At 38.6% G+C, this 14,627-nt stretch overlaps 4 protein-coding genes across 5 annotated transcripts; 1 reads left to right on the top strand and 3 right to left on the bottom strand.

Annotated features, from left to right (window-relative positions):
* Window positions 1–211: 211 nt before the first annotated feature.
* Window positions 212–5,221, bottom strand: LOC125214564 (thiol-disulfide oxidoreductase LTO1-like). The gene is made up of 8 exons (XM_048115646.1): window positions 4,897–5,221; window positions 4,485–4,800; window positions 3,163–3,419; window positions 2,968–3,080; window positions 2,371–2,518; window positions 1,143–1,280; window positions 800–883; window positions 212–627 (listed from the first exon to the last, which is right to left on the bottom strand). Exons 1-7 carry the CDS (start codon window positions 5,023–5,025, stop codon window positions 803–805), a joined length of 1,182 nt encoding a protein of 393 aa, XP_047971603.1. The 5' UTR covers window positions 5,026–5,221; the 3' UTR covers window positions 212–627; window positions 800–802.
* An 818-nt stretch (window positions 5,222–6,039) lies between these two features.
* On the top strand, window positions 6,040–7,765 carry LOC125214883 (UPF0548 protein At2g17695). 2 transcript variants are annotated; one of them, XM_048116090.1, is made up of 5 exons: window positions 6,040–6,118; window positions 6,787–6,849; window positions 6,963–7,139; window positions 7,211–7,409; window positions 7,495–7,765. In XM_048116090.1, the coding sequence occupies exons 2-5, from the start codon at window positions 6,791–6,793 to the stop codon at window positions 7,687–7,689; spliced, it is 630 nt and encodes a 209-aa protein (XP_047972047.1). In that variant the 5' UTR covers window positions 6,040–6,118; window positions 6,787–6,790; the 3' UTR covers window positions 7,690–7,765. The 2 variants fall into 2 exon arrangements, with proteins under 2 accessions (XP_047972047.1, XP_047972048.1); XM_048116091.1 differs by having other exon boundaries at window positions 6,096–6,118; window positions 6,791–6,849.
* Window positions 7,766–7,922: 157 nt separating this feature from the next.
* On the bottom strand, window positions 7,923–10,409 carry LOC125214882 (IST1-like protein). The gene is made up of 7 exons (XM_048116089.1): window positions 10,245–10,409; window positions 10,021–10,153; window positions 9,543–9,646; window positions 9,289–9,460; window positions 9,032–9,172; window positions 8,860–8,948; window positions 7,923–8,781 (listed from the first exon to the last, which is right to left on the bottom strand). Exons 1-7 carry the CDS (start codon window positions 10,328–10,330, stop codon window positions 8,073–8,075), a joined length of 1,434 nt encoding a protein of 477 aa, XP_047972046.1. The 5' UTR covers window positions 10,331–10,409; the 3' UTR covers window positions 7,923–8,072.
* A 752-nt stretch (window positions 10,410–11,161) lies between these two features.
* LOC125217051 (ankyrin repeat domain-containing protein, chloroplastic) lies at window positions 11,162–14,627 on the bottom strand. Its single transcript, XM_048118878.1, has 7 exons — window positions 13,779–14,627; window positions 13,041–13,117; window positions 12,734–12,832; window positions 12,514–12,612; window positions 12,031–12,129; window positions 11,851–11,949; window positions 11,162–11,681 (listed from the first exon to the last, which is right to left on the bottom strand). The coding sequence occupies exons 1-7, from the start codon at window positions 14,563–14,565 to the stop codon at window positions 11,592–11,594; spliced, it is 1,350 nt and encodes a 449-aa protein (XP_047974835.1). The 5' UTR covers window positions 14,566–14,627; the 3' UTR covers window positions 11,162–11,591.

The raw sequence follows: 14,627 nt of genomic DNA, 5'->3' as shown, positions 1-14,627 counted from the left end.
GCTAGAATATAATTGTGAGATTACTCAAGTTGAAGGAAGGCGTCTATGACTCATTATTATATAATTATCCATCGACTACTAAGTTATGAGATTCAATCTCATAAACTAAAAATTTAATACATAGTATTCAATAATGAAAAATAATCTTTCAAATTAAACGCTCCAAACAAATAAGAAAAAGACCATATATGTAAGCAAAAAGATAATAGAGTAACAGAATTGCCTAATTGCTGCAACTACTTTGGATCTGCAAAATTATTCGTTTTACAATTACTCCATGTAATATCAGCTTTATAACATATGATTATTCGAGCCATCTGCATAACACAATACATATATTCATGTCACCTAAAAGCGCAATACATCATAAATATTGTTCATACTCTCATTAAGAGTGGAGAACGTGATCCTGAAAACGATAGCCTCAAGTCACATCCCTAACAACTCAATGTACTGGGTTTCACGTCGGCGCATAGGAAGAAGCGGAAGATCTCTTTGGTAATCGCATCAAAACGATGCAAGTCCCGGCACATAGGAAGAAGCGGAAGATCTCTTTGGTAATCGCATCCAAACAATGCAAGTCCCGCTTTACACTGTTATCCATCTTTACACCCATGCTCTTCATTTCTATTCAAGAAGTGATGAAACATTTACTGAATTAGCTAGTTTACCCCAATACCTACTCCGTATAGGGCTACTATCGAGATGATAATTCTATTGTATATTAGAGTAAGACGGTAAGTGAGATGATATCATCGTCTTGTAAAAGGGAATGCAAGACAATAATGGAGGGAACAACATCCTATTTTGTCTCAGCCTTATCTTCAAGTCCAAATCCAGATATTGTAGCAAGCTCTGACAATTGCTTTTCCCCACTCAAAACCTGCAATAGGAATCATATTACCGTGTGGCCATCTCTCTCAACATAAACAAGCAATGAGGGATTGAAAACAGCATATCATTTTCATCTTGATGGTACTGGCAAAGTATAGACCCATTGAGAGGTTTAAAGGTGAAGGGATAGGCCAGACAGCCATCCGAGGGATCAGACCAAGTTTAATGAATACAAAACAGGAAAAAAGTTTCTTAAAAGAAATTAATCATTAGAGTCCAAGTAAAAGACATTTAGACTGCGAGTATACCTGACCGTCTATTATCCAGGTTGGAAATCCTTCAAGTTTTGCATCTACACAGGCCTGGGCCATTTTAGTTCCTTTATTTACACCATCAGGGAAGCACTCCACATAATCCAATATTTTTGCTGCTTCCCTCCCAAAAAACTATCAAGCCAGCATAAAACAAAAGTTAGTCTGTAAACGGTAAACCATCCAATCTCGAAATTTGGAATGGTTATATTTGGTGATATGAATCATGTGTGCGACTGTTTTCTCTTTTTTTGATATAAGAAAGTTATAGTACTTATTAGGGTAAATTGCCAGAAAACCATGAATTTTGTTCAAATTCTGGTGTCCCCGCAAATTTGAAAATCAGCTGTAAAAATCATGAATTTAACATTTTTCTCACTTTCCTCATGGGATCTAATTTGAGTGAAATTGTATCTAATGTGACATCCAAAAAAATTCGACAAGGACAACACCACCCCATGAATTTTATCATTTTTCTCAACACAACAAATAACACAACCACGTCATCAATTTGAAACATGTGTGCGCCAAATCAACATCATATTACAAATAGGAAATCGGATTTTTAGGTCATGGGAAAATTGAGATAAATGTTCAAGTTCATGGTTTCTACTTTTTAAGGCTGATTTTCCAAGATGCGGGATATACCAGAAACAGAAACTGACCAAAATTCATAGTTTTCCCCAAAAATTCTCTATTTATTATTAGTATATGGAGGCAGTCGAGCACTATCTTAAAGCCTGGGTGCAACAAAGTTCATAGGCAGGGCCGGCCACCAGTAACAGTATCACGTTTTGATGAGTCCTATTCTGTATTGGAGGAAAGTAAAATCACTGTTGAAAATATACTAGTTTAAGCAAAATAATCTCTAGCAGATTAGAAGTGAAATGGGAATCCAATGTTACAACTTGATATTTCTTATAGCATAAAACATCTGACAAGTTGAGACTAAATGTTCAATTTCCCAGAAACCAAGCAAACTTTTTAATCTAGTAACTTGACCAACCCATGACACATGTTCTGAAGGATGTCTTTTAACTTATGTCTGAGATCATTCTTGTCGTTTTCATGATCCATTAGTTCTTTAGATACCAAGACCTATCAGAGCCGCTATACAGGCATATCTTGTTTCGGCAAATCCATCTTTTTAAAAACAACAGATAATATGTTTGTCCTAGTAACAACCAATATGAATCAGTTGGAAGTGAAACATAAAGGAAAGTACCTCTTTCTGATCAAGACAGTGTGAACACCAGAATGCCCCGTATAGTTTTGCTCCAATTGAATGTAAATGTTTTGCCAGAGCAATAGCAAAAGGACTTGACTCTTTCGTGATCTCAGTTTCAAAGTAAGGTATTTCAGTCTCCAACATGCTGTTGCACATTTATAAGGTCATATACACAGAATATGTTGGCATTGAGCATAAGGTCATAAAGCAGATTATAGCACATCCCAGAAGTACCTAAGCCAAGTCTAATCACTACTCAATATACGAAACTAACTATGCATCCAATGTACGAAAGCAACATTTACAAGTGCCCAAGGTGCACATTTTAGAACGAATTAAGAAAAACTACAATTTGGCAACCTAGAGGAGCAAATCTTCAAGTAGATGATCAATTTACTAGGAGGTCCAAAGTTTAATCATTAGAACTTCTCAAGTGAGTCGGTCATTCTTTTGGTCTTTTTAAATTTTCAGACTTGATATCACAATGATACGGGAAAATTTTTTCTTTGGGTTCAACTCCACACTCAACACTCCTACCACAAGGTCGCTGTACCACACCTCAATTACAATCACATCACTTGAGAACTCAGTTACCTTGATGAACCTGGTTGGGCAGTATTATAAGATGCAGTCAACACAATAACCACCAAGCTAGCTACAGATAGCTGTAAGCCGAATAATTTTTGAAGTTCTTGCAGTCCAAACCTCTGCAATTTGGACCCCAAACATTCTTGTAATTTAATAGAACTAAGCAGTTAAAAAAGACTAAGCATTTTGCTGGCGACAAACCTTTATCGTTATGAAGAATAAGCTGAAGGACAATGTTGCAGATGCCAAACAATATAAACATGACTCTCCAGCAAACTCAGTGCTCAGAATGTACAAGAAATATGCACTAGCAACTGCCATAGAGGTAGTTATTCCAACTAAGATGATCTCGTCATTAGATTTTCCAGTATCAAATTTCCTTTTCTCCCTACCCAATTGTAAGCCAAGGTTTGCAACTAAACCATATGCTAGCATGCCAAACAATGGCAGAGGAACACCTGGAAATAAGAAAAAACGAAAGCAATTTATATTTTACAGAGACTGAAAAGTGATCAACACCTGTGTCAGAGACAGAGACTGCGGGCAGCCAACATGAGGCAGCAAATAAGTTTTCATCAGAACATTGCTAAAGACACAATCGTTCTAACATCAGCAACACAATCGTTCTAACATCAGCATCAGCTGACATGCTGAGAAAGTGGGAGTGATACCAACAACTATATGACTGACATGTAAAATGAAGTTAAACTGAGTGTCAACATACTTGCTAGCAAGAACATATTCTGCTGGTATGATTGGTAAGCAATAAGATTACCAGAGAAGGTTTACATACAATTACAATTTACAATCCGAGTCTAATTACCAACACATACTTTTTTAGGTTTTCTTTTAATTTCACCAACTCAATCAATTCCTAATTACTATTTTTGGAATCATAAATAAAGATATTCATTCATATAAATTGGAGTGTAAGTACTATGCGTATGAAGGAGCAAATATACATAAACCTGCAATAGAATTTGGGGAACCTACAAAAAAAATTAATATATACTCCATAATGCAATAGAGATGGATAGAAGTTGGTAATATATATTATTCCTACTCGTCAAGCACTTGAAGCCCTTACATAAAAGAGGATTCTCAGTCATCTCAAATGTCTCAAAATCATAGGATTTCTTCAACAAGATTCAGACAAAGAGAGTGAAAGCATGTGAGTTCACGCATCTGGTCCGGTCCTAAGTTTGATTCATTTTCATCTCCGTAAGTAGAACCTTTCAACCTCTATATTATACATAAATAAATGTTGTCAATATTTGCTTAGTAAATGTGGCCTGATCTCATCAGCATTTCGTTTGTGATTGGTTCGTGAATGTTCGAACAATTTAAATTCCCACAGTCCTCTCTAAAGCCTTTCACATTTCCTAGGCAACCCCCAAAACTATCATCTTCTATGCTTGCCACTCATACCAAAAATACAAGCAAATATATGTCATACCGCAACAGTACCCTAATACGTAGATTACACAAATCTAGCACAGAACCAAATCGAGGTTAAAGATTACCAAAAACAGAAGAGTAATCACTGGTGAGGATGGTGGTGCACGAGCCTCCACCAGTGGGGCAAAAAGCGTCGGAATTCGTGAGTTTAAGGTAAGTCAAATACGCCGTCTCCATCAATCCAATTCCTCCGAGAGCAGCAATCCATTTATAAGCCGAAACGTCCGCATCGTCGTCATCGGCAGCGGCAGCAGCAGAAGAAGATGGAGATTCCGACGAAGGCGATGGAGCAGTTTCAGGCTCCGATTCAGCAGCCTGCTTGCTACGTTCCGACACGCAATTCACCTGAACCAACACGTGCCCTAGCACCGGAACTCTTCTCTACCAATTCGAAATCAATTACAAACACCAATTAATCGTATTGCACGAAGGAGAGAAGAAATAAGAGAGGCGCGGGAAGGCAGGAAGTCGTCTGACCTTGAATTGGGGGAGCGAAGTAGCGGGGAATGAAGTCGGACAGAGAAATGGAGTTCGATTGGAAAATAGAAATGATGAAGATGATGACGGCGTTATGCTGAAGAAACTGGCCGACGCCGCCGCCGCCATTAGCTCGCGCAGGTGCTGGTGTTAGCGGTTTCCGGCGCAGTGGTGGTTGAAGGTGATGTATGGCGGTGGCGCAGTTAATGTGGGGAGATCGATTGTTTACAACTGTGCGTCGCTCAATCAGTCAGCACTATCACTAATTCGATATCTTTTTTAAAATGTTAAAATCATTTTAATGAAGGAGTGTCCATCAGTGCGATAAACTTGTTTGGGAAAATCTTATATAGAATTATGTTTATAAAGTTAGGCTTCTAGTAACAATATATTGTAATTCGACTTATTGAGTGTTTGACTTTGTGTGTCAAAAAAGACAACACAACATGAAGACTATTCTAACAATTAAAATTGAGAGGGTTTTCATCTAAAATCTGGGGTCGTTCTTATTTTTGTTGAATTTGTCATATTATCAGATCTTTGTGCCACAGCAAGTGGCATTTCTCTCATACATATTGTAGCCGCAAAGCAACTTACTTCACCTCTCCTCTCCCCTGTTTTCACGTCATGCAAAGTTGCAAAACCAATCACATACCTAGGTGTTAAATTGATCTTCAACACCAAATAAAAAGTAATACTCTCACCGTTTCGCCATAACTGAGGCGGAACTTTTGGGAAGGGAGTTTTAGAAATGAATGTTGGGTGTGTTAAATAAATAGATAAAAAAGTAAGAGAGAAGAAAAGGTAGAGAGAATAAAGTATAAAGTGAATAAAGTAGAAAGAATAAAGTAAGAGAGAGTAAAGTAAGAAGGAGAAAAAAATTACCAAATATGGAAATGACTCAACTATGAAGAAATTTTCCGAAATGGTAAAATGACTCAACTATGGCGGAACGGAGGGAGTATTAGAAGAAAATGTGGCATTTTTCATCTTCAGATATTGTGATTATATTCGATATTAGTACCTCAAAAAATTATGTTTCATTTTAAATTTATTGCATACCAAATAGGGAAATACTCCGTATGTCAATATCACATTAAAAATAATTAATATGCGAGAAAAATACGAGTAGTAATTAAAATGCAAGGGTATTGCGGCTCTCTACATTTCCGTGCTCTGTTTAATGCGAACTGCGAAGACTGAAGAGTAGTCTGCGATTCAGGTAACTAACACACACACTCACTCTCTTTTCCCACTACAAACTATGGGGATTCTCTTTCGACCCTAAATTTGTCTTCTCAATTGCAATTTCTAGCCAAATTGATTGTTGTTTTGAGCTATGCATACATGAAAAAATCCGATTAAAATCGATAGGAAGAGTAGCCTAGTTTTGCAGATTTTAGCCTGAATTAGTTTATCCAATTTAGCATTGGAAAATCGGTATAACGAGGAGGCTCGATATAATTTGACAGAATTGAATCAAAATGAGAAAATAATTCTGTCAAATTCACGGAATTTGTGTTACATGACTGACTATGTTAATCTTATGTGTGTGTTTCTTCTTTTTTCTTGTTTTGTTGTTATACTGATTACTGACTGACAAACTGTGTACAAGTAGAAAATTAAAAAGTTGGGAACTTTTTGCTCCAAAAAGAAATGCATCTATTGCTTGATGGAGTATTACTTTAAACTAGACTTCAAAATCAGATGTCATCACATTTTCGTTCTAATCTAATTTTGAGGATTACAGAGCTAGCTCCTAAAATAAACTGTATGCATATTTAAGCAGCAATATTTCCTTAATGATTTGTTGTGATTTGTGAACAGCATGTCTCTTGATATAGTTGTTTTTCAGTTATTAATTTTATGTAAGTGTCGTCTCCATGTCAGGAAGATGTTTTTCCTATCTATGTACCGTCCATCTAATCAAGAACAGAAGAAATGCATTAAGAAGTAAGCTTCATCTCTTCTTGAAATGTGCTTTTCTTTTTGTTTACTCTTTATTTCTAGGTGTTTATCTCTGTTTGCATTATGCATGATTATACTCTGCATACCTCCATCGACAGGTCTGGTGACTTTAATTACGACGCCAAATTTAAAGGCGCTACTGCTAAATCAGCTTCTTCTCTTAAGGAAGACAAGGAACTTTCAGATAGCAGTTTTCTGATTAACCATGCCAGAGTTCTAGTCGGTTCAGGTTTTGAGACGTTTGAGAAAGGCAAAAGCGCTCTTCAGAATTGGAGGTAGTTGGGACGTTCATCTGTACAAGCAATGCAAAGTAAAAATTATTTCATGTAATTGTTCAACCTTGCAGGCATTTCAATCTGAACTGGGCATTCGTTGACCCCAAGACTCCTATTCAGAGCGGGGTGAAGTTTTGTGTGTGCACGAAAGCGATTTTCCCTTGGCTTCTGATGCCACTGAAAGTTGTTTACGTTGATGACTCCAGTAAAGAAAGAAATGCTGTGGCCTCATATAGTTATGGTAGTGGGACTCTTCAGGGGCACCTTCTGGTACAGTTTAGGAGCTCAGGTTTATTTAGTTCTTTCGATAACATAAATGAATGCTTATATGGTGGTCTGTATTGGTTGCGAGCAGGCAGGAGAAGAATGCTTCTCGATTACAATGGATGAACAGAACGATGTGTGGTACGAAATACTTTCATTTTCAAAGCCAGCAAACCCTCTGGCGTTTATTGGATACCCCTATGTACTTCTCAAGCAAAAGCATTTCGCTCGTGAGTCAGCCTTAGCAATGCAGAAACATTTATCTACAAAGTTAGACGATAAGTAATGCTCCCTGATACTACGACTCTTTGCTGTAACCGTTGGTTTAATGATATATATTGAAAAAAGTTCACAATTGAACATTTCTGTTTAAGTTTATGTTTGGAAACTGCAAAGACGAAATGTGCAGTTCGATTTGTGTTGAGCCATAAAGTGATACAGTTTTTTCACTTTGAGATGTCTTGTAAACAACATAGAGCTTTGCACCATTTGATTCAAGACCCAAGATGGGAGGCAAAGTAAGGGATAAACTACAATATTATTATATGTATATATTCTTCAATATCAGTATCCATAAAATGAACGAATTACAAGAGGCAAAAGATGGGTATAACGTCCAGTAGTATATTATATTCATTGACAAACATATACGAATGTGCACCGGCTGATTTACCTAGGCTGCGCCTTGTGCTGTTTCAGTGCTTCAAAACGAGCAGCCAGTGTGTCGTAGTCAGGCAGCTTGGGGTGCACACGCCGCGCTGGAATTTGTGGAGCCGGGCGCTCTGGTGGCCGATCAGCAGTGCCTCTTGCAGGCTGGCGAAACTCATCATCACTGACTTCTTCATCTTCTTCGTCATCGCTGTATTCATCATATTTGACGCCAGAGTGTGCGGGTGGAGGAGCATTATTATAGCTATGTCTTCGATTAATCCTCCCCGCGTTGGCGCTTGGTGGCTCCTCCATCTCAATCTCTTCATCGCAGTCTGATTCTTCATCAAACTTGGTGCCTGTAGGCGCTCTCTGACAGTTATAGCTCTGCCTCCTAATCACCTTCCTACCATCATCAACCTTCTGCTCATTTTCGACGCCCGAGTGAGTGTAGTATTCATAACCGTTTGTTTGTATTGTTGTTCTCTCATCTTCAGATTGATCATCAATGGTGGAATACTCAGCCGGGGGAGTTGGCTTAAACTTTATACTGGATTTACGAGAAGTGTTGTTGAAGCTTCCCCCACTGTTGTGAGAAGCAGGCATCTGCTTGTTACCTCCATAGGCAGCTAGGACGGCTGCTGCTTCAGCAGCAGCAAGTGCTTTCTCAGCAGCAACGCCAGCAGCGGATGCCACATCTTGAAAATTCATGACATTGCCTTGTTGTCCCCTGTTCAAAAGTATTAACTTTGTGGTGAAAATGGAAGATGCCCCAACATAACAACTCGTGCAAGTAATCGAGTTTTACCTGTTTGATGCATCATTTGGCTCGAGAGACGGCTTTTGGACAGGCTTCAATGGCATACCCGATGCACTCACAAAACCGTTTGGACCTTCCTGTGGTAAAAAACAAGACTGGAGACTAAGAGTGTGCTGGAACATGCATAGGAGTGGGAGAAAGAGATTGAGAGAGGGCATACGATACGCTCTTCTGGAGGCTTGAGCAACTCCTCCTCCGATTCTGTTGTATCCCATTGAACCTGGTATTCCTTCGCAATTTCCTTCAAAACTTTCAGCTTCACTTCACCCGATGGCGTTTTAACAGAGAGCTTTTCAATAAGCTGCAAGCAGACAAGAGTCAAATGCAAGCTTCATCATGTAAAGTTGTACAACTTATCAAACAACAGAACTCGTCTGATCAAATATAAAGTTCAAATTTATGAACGAGAACACATACCAATCGGTTGACACCAGCATTGGGTCGCAGATCAGTAGCTGCAGAAACAAAATCCTTGCCATATTTCTTCTGGAATACGTCTCGTATGGCCAGTAACTCGGGGAGCTCTGAGCATCGAGGGCCAGCAAATATCAAACTCGATATCCCTTCTTTAAGGTCAGGCGGGCATTCCCTGCAACCATCACCAGAAACGTTATGTTTTTCACCAGTCACATCACTCCATGTCAAATGGCACCAAATTCATCCAAACCAACCTTTGCTTTGCTATGATAGAGAGCCTTGCCACAATTAGATCGCAGAAAAGTTCGATTAACTCATTCGCTGCCATAATATTCTGTTCTCTTATCACATGTTCAACCTACACAGCCATGAGAAGCATTTAGTAAGGAGCAACAACACAAACTGTTTGAGGTAAGGCTAACATTGCAACCACGAAATCTACATTGGATTATAAGGTTAGATCGATAATAAGCGATAAAACAAGTTCAGAATTGTTCAATCTATCAGAGTATGTAGTGGATTAGCCAATATTTTTCTACCTACATAAATTAACATCCAAAGTAGCCACTAATAAGCTCAAAATCAAGGATGATAGATTACAAGTAATGCATTTGCCAACAAATTAAAAGGGTATGGGGGCAAACCTTGCTTTCTAATAACCCCAAAAACAGCTAAAATACACAAAATCAACCCTAAATTAAACGCAAAATGAAGCAGAGGTAAATGAGTTACTCGAATACGAGCAGTGGCGTCTTGGCCGGACTCGAGAAGCAGAGCAATATCGCGCCTAATCTGTCTGATCACCACCTCTCGCTTGTTCCTCAGCAGCTTTATCCTCGCCACCGCCATTTTGGCCGAGGTTTTGCTTCAAAAGATTGGGCAAAAAGGGGGAAAAGCAGAATGTCAGCACATTTTAACATAAAGAGAGCAGGAAAAAAAGAGAGAGGAAGGAGAACCATTTGGAGGGGTTGAAAGTGCGACCGAAGAGGGAGAGACCCATGGCGACGGCCTTCTTCCAGCGGTCGGCGGCGGCGCTTGGCATGATATTTTCTTCGACAAAAATGTGTGTTTTTACTTTTTAGTAATGAGAGAATCAGCGTGGAGAGAGAGTGGAAAAGGTCTGTACAACGGTCGGATGGAAAATAGAGATTTGTTTATTTATATTTAAGAAATTATTAGGGACGTGGCGGATGGGGATTGGGAATGCTCTTTCGGCGAGGAATGAACAAATTTATGGGGTAGAGAGCCGTTACATGGCTTAATGGAATCCTATGTAGGATTATTAAAATTAAAATAAGTAACATGCTGTAAATTTAATGTATTATTAAAAAGTTTTTCTTTTCCAGGGTGGAACATTATAGAATGATCAATAATCTAAAAGAGTATTTTCTATTAGAAAAAAGGTCACTTCATGAATTTGTTTTATAATATACTTAGTGAGTAATTTGTTTTGAATATTCCTTGATGTTTTTTATAACGAATATCTTATTCTATTTTCAAAGAAGCTCAAAGTTTATATTTTTAGAAAAAATGTCACTTCATGGATTTGTTTTATATTAGTTTACTTGGTGAGAAATTTTTTTATATATATTCCTTGATGTTTGTATAACAAAGATCTTCTTCTGTTTTAATTACTTTGTTCACCCTTCAATAATGTCTCATTTTTTACCAATCCAAATTTTAAAAAATTATTTGATTTTGTAAAAAATAATAAAATAGCTAGTTAAATATATAGATCATATTTTTATATATTGATTTATAATAGAATATGAGTAGAATAGGTCAGTGGAATGTGAAATCCACGTGCTAAAAATAATAAAAGAAATCATAGATTTATTAACATACGAATGAAAAAGAAATGAAACTAATGGCAGAAGAAGGAATATAATAGTTGCTTAAAATATCTTGTAAGGGATGCAAATCTACTACATGATTTAATTTAACTTTATGCAAGAATGTTTTTCTTATCAATTCATTTTCTGAACATAAAATTACAATATACAAGAGATGAAAAAGATCTCTAAATCCAGCCATATCATTCTCAAATTTGTGGCAATGAGATGGTTGAGTGCAGCATTTTCCTTCATGAGCTGTGTATCAGCTGCATCATAGCATGGCGAGGAAGGATGTCTGTGCGGGCCTTGCTCCGACTTTAAGCAGCTGTCCCGTGTAAATGATGCAGCTAAATTATAAGCTGGAAAGTTCCGGGGACGGTCATGATTAGACAAATACCACCAGCCAGCCATCCGAGCCATGATTGCAGGAAAAGCAGTCGGATGGATGATTTGTTGACCGGCTGGAGACTAGTAAATGCGTTTGAGGAGCTTAATGAGTTCGTAAGTTCTTGTATCTCTACCAGAGTAGAGGCACAGATCTAGAGAAGTTAATCCATCCTGAGCAAGAACGGAATTGGTGAAGAAAAATAAGATGCGTAAACAGAGCTGAACATATAACATTTACAAAAATGAAGTGTATTACACAGCCGATGACAAAAATAAGCACCTCGTGCCATCTCTCATAGGATACCAATAATCCATTTATCATTTCCTTCCAAGATCTTACCTTGTTCTTTAGAGATTTATCAGCGCCCTTGAGCAGCAAAAGCCTCAGTATATCTGTCCTACGGGATTGCACTGCTAAATGCAATGGTGTCCATCCGTCCTGTTAGTAATACGAGAAAGAGAAAAAGAAAAAGTTAAACTCAGGGTACCACATAAAAATGAGTCAAAATAGGTAGCTTACATTATCTTGAAGATTTATGTCAACATTGTACAATAACAAGATCTTTATCATCTGAGTAGAAGCTGCAAAGACAGCATAGTGCATTAAGGTAGCTCCATCCTGTTGTAGCAGAAAAATAACTCAGAAACAAAGTTAAAGCCAATAGTTCTTCACAGCTGTAATAGTGGTAAAAAGTAAAAACAAGGAGATAACATCTTAAAAATACAAATCCTTGGAACCGAAAAATGATAATAAAAAAAGCTGCTGGACTCCACGGTGAAGTTGATTACAGAGCTGAAGCATCTAGAAAATTGATACTGTAGTTGGTTTCTATTGCCAAATGTTGTCATGATCATGAATAAGTTAATTATGTTTCTCATGTTTCAATTATCATGTTTATTCAGAGGCAGAGGCAGGGCCTACAATGAACAATATGCAGTAGCATGACAGAGGAAGATCTTAATCAAAGTTTATGATCCTAACAGCAAAAGGTTTTTAACTTACATTGTCACGAACAAATGGATTTGCTGATTCCCTTAAAAGGAAGTTAAATATAGCCTGCTTCTTGGCAAGTATTGCTTTGTGAATTGCAGTCAAACCATTCTGTAGGAAAAGGGACCATAGCAACAAACTGGAATTAGCAGCCAGATTGAGATAATGCCACCCTTCCCGATAGATATTTTTACAAGGTATCCAGTAACATGAGAGTTCAGTCGCACTTTACCTTGTCTGTGGCATTAATATCAAGGTTGTGCTTTAACAAAGAATCAACAAGGTAAAATTCTCCAGCAGCAACAAGGGTATGCACAGGATGCCATTTTCCCTGAAAAAATACGTGGCACCCTGAATTAGCACACAGACATGCTAAAATAGCAATATCATTGTATCTTTACAGGTGAGAATCATTAGAAAGCAGAAACAGGAGAAATGTGACCATTGAAATGGTAGGGACGTCTCATAATATCCACATTTACACAACGTTACACTATTGGTCTCCAAACACAAAAGTCACAGGGGCATGAGATACTCACCGAGGTAGCAATTGCTACATCAGGAACCCGCCTATTCATCATTGCCTTCTCTTCTTGTGAGAATAATTTACGAGTGCCTTCAACAAAATTGCAATCTCAGGGAAATGAATATTGGAGATAAGAAAGAGCAAAGAGGCATGTAGATAGCGAGATAAGTACAATATAAGCACCAGATAATCCACCACAATTCCTAGGATGACAGTTATTGAGTGGCCAGTAGAATTATCTTAAGCAGTTGAAACTTGTATTTATCACAAGTCATAAGCCTCATAACATTACCATTCATGCAGACTGAGATTCATATTCAATATGTGACTGCTAATCTTGACAACAGCATGGATACCAAGGATTTCCAAATACTTCTGTTTATGCATCAAGGCTACTATCATACACTATGAAGCCAAGAAAAATAGATCACCTCGTCTCCTACACTTAATCTTTCGAGTTCTAAACAATCTCTCCTACCTCCCCTCCGTGGGAAGATTGTGCATGCAGGATACTGCCATACACTTCTCCGGGGCTTATAACATAGAAAAATCCCAAATTTTTTACCAAGATCGCCATATCCAAACAGATAAGATGACATAACTTCAATTACAGTTCCCAATTCTCAATTATCAAGTCTAAAGACCAAAACAAAAATGACATCACAAATGCACAAGATCAATTCCGTTCACAAAATCAATGTTTATGCGCTAATTCAACACGAAACCAAACAACAAGATGCAGCAAATATACCTTGAGATTTATTAACAGCACCGCTCTCATACTTGCCACTACTGAAAAACGCAGAAACATCCTCCAACCCTCCTCCATACACTGCCAGCCTCGGATTCCTCGGCGTCACTCTACCTCCACCAGCCTCTCCATTTGCCTCCTTCCGAGGCTCAATCTCCCTAAAATACTCCTTCTTGGGATTATCAAGCACCACGGGGCTCAGCTGCTTTATCTTCTCCTGCTTAATTTTCTCAAATTTCTCCAGCCTCGCTTGCTCAATTTTATCCTGCCCCTCCGAATTCAGAGGCATCAGAGCCTGCCTCCGCTTCATCACCCGCGTGCCGTACTCCAATTCCTGCGCCATCTTCCGCCGCTCCTTCTTTGAGATGTTCAATTCCTTCTGCACATCCAGCCACTCCTCCGGAATTAGGTTTTCCGCGGCGACATCCGCGTCTTTATTGGCAGTCGACGTAGTGGTGCGAGCGGCGGAGCGCCTAGAATTGGTGGTGTTTTCGATAAACGGGTCGTGGAAAATGCCCTCTTCGTAGACGAGGCAGTCACCGATGGCAGGTTCTTCGTCGTCTTCGTCTTCATCTTCATCCTGGTCTTGTGGGCGAGGTGGTGAAACGGAGGCGTAGAGAGGTTGGAAAGAGGAGTGGAGATGCTTGAGGGCGTGATTGTGGTTTGGTCTGTGAAATTGGATGGTGCGAGAGTGAGAAAGGGGAGAGATTGGAAGGAGAGGGAATAGTAGAGGAAGGTTTTGGGGATTTTGCTGAATTGTTGATATCCAGATTGCTGAGGACGCCATGGCAGTGTAGGTGTGCAGGGAGAGCCTGGAGAGGGGATGTGATTATGTATACATTTGTTATG

Source organism: Salvia hispanica, chromosome 3 (assembly GCF_023119035.1).
Source record: "Salvia hispanica cultivar TCC Black 2014 chromosome 3, UniMelb_Shisp_WGS_1.0, whole genome shotgun sequence".
Taxonomy (NCBI): domain Eukaryota; kingdom Viridiplantae; phylum Streptophyta; class Magnoliopsida; order Lamiales; family Lamiaceae; genus Salvia; species Salvia hispanica.
Note: the sequence above shows the minus strand (reverse complement) of the source record. Positions and strands in the feature narration are given on the sequence as shown.

What these genes read in the sequence shown, in the direction of transcription:
- LOC125214564 (XM_048115646.1), bottom strand. Translation starts at nt 5,025, where the DNA reads ATGGCGGCGGCGGCGTCGGCCAGTTTCTTCAGCATAACGCCGTCATCA. An exon ending in ACTGTCTTGATCAGAAAGAG is followed by an intron (nt 1,281 to 2,370) that starts GTACTTTCCTTT and finishes CTGGCTTGATAG; the next exon opens with TTTTTTGGGAGGGAAGCAGC. An exon ending in CCTGGATAATAGACGGTCAG is followed by an intron (nt 884 to 1,142) that starts GTATACTCGCAG and finishes TTCCTATTGCAG; the next exon opens with GTTTTGAGTGGGGAAAAGCA.
- LOC125214883 (XM_048116090.1), top strand. Translation starts at nt 6,791, where the DNA reads ATGTTTTTCCTATCTATGTACCGTCCATCTAATCAAGAACAGAAGAAA. An exon ending in CAGAAGAAATGCATTAAGAA is followed by an intron (nt 6,850 to 6,962) that starts GTAAGCTTCATC and finishes CTCCATCGACAG; the next exon opens with GTCTGGTGACTTTAATTACG. An exon ending in CTCTTCAGGGGCACCTTCTG is followed by an intron (nt 7,410 to 7,494) that starts GTACAGTTTAGG and finishes GGTTGCGAGCAG; the next exon opens with GCAGGAGAAGAATGCTTCTC.
- LOC125214882 (XM_048116089.1), bottom strand. Translation starts at nt 10,330, where the DNA reads ATGCCAAGCGCCGCCGCCGACCGCTGGAAGAAGGCCGTCGCCATGGGT. An exon ending in ACTTTCAACCCCTCCAAATG is followed by an intron (nt 10,154 to 10,244) that starts GTTCTCCTTCCT and finishes AATCTTTTGAAG; the next exon opens with CAAAACCTCGGCCAAAATGG. An exon ending in TCTATCATAGCAAAGCAAAG is followed by an intron (nt 9,461 to 9,542) that starts GTTGGTTTGGAT and finishes TGATGGTTGCAG; the next exon opens with GGAATGCCCGCCTGACCTTA.
- LOC125217051 (XM_048118878.1), bottom strand. Translation starts at nt 14,565, where the DNA reads ATGGCGTCCTCAGCAATCTGGATATCAACAATTCAGCAAAATCCCCAA. An exon ending in ACATAAATCTTCAAGATAAT is followed by an intron (nt 11,950 to 12,030) that starts GTAAGCTACCTA and finishes TATTACTAACAG; the next exon opens with GACGGATGGACACCATTGCA. An exon ending in ATAAATCTCTAAAGAACAAG is followed by an intron (nt 11,682 to 11,850) that starts GTAAGATCTTGG and finishes GTTCTTGCTCAG; the next exon opens with GATGGATTAACTTCTCTAGA.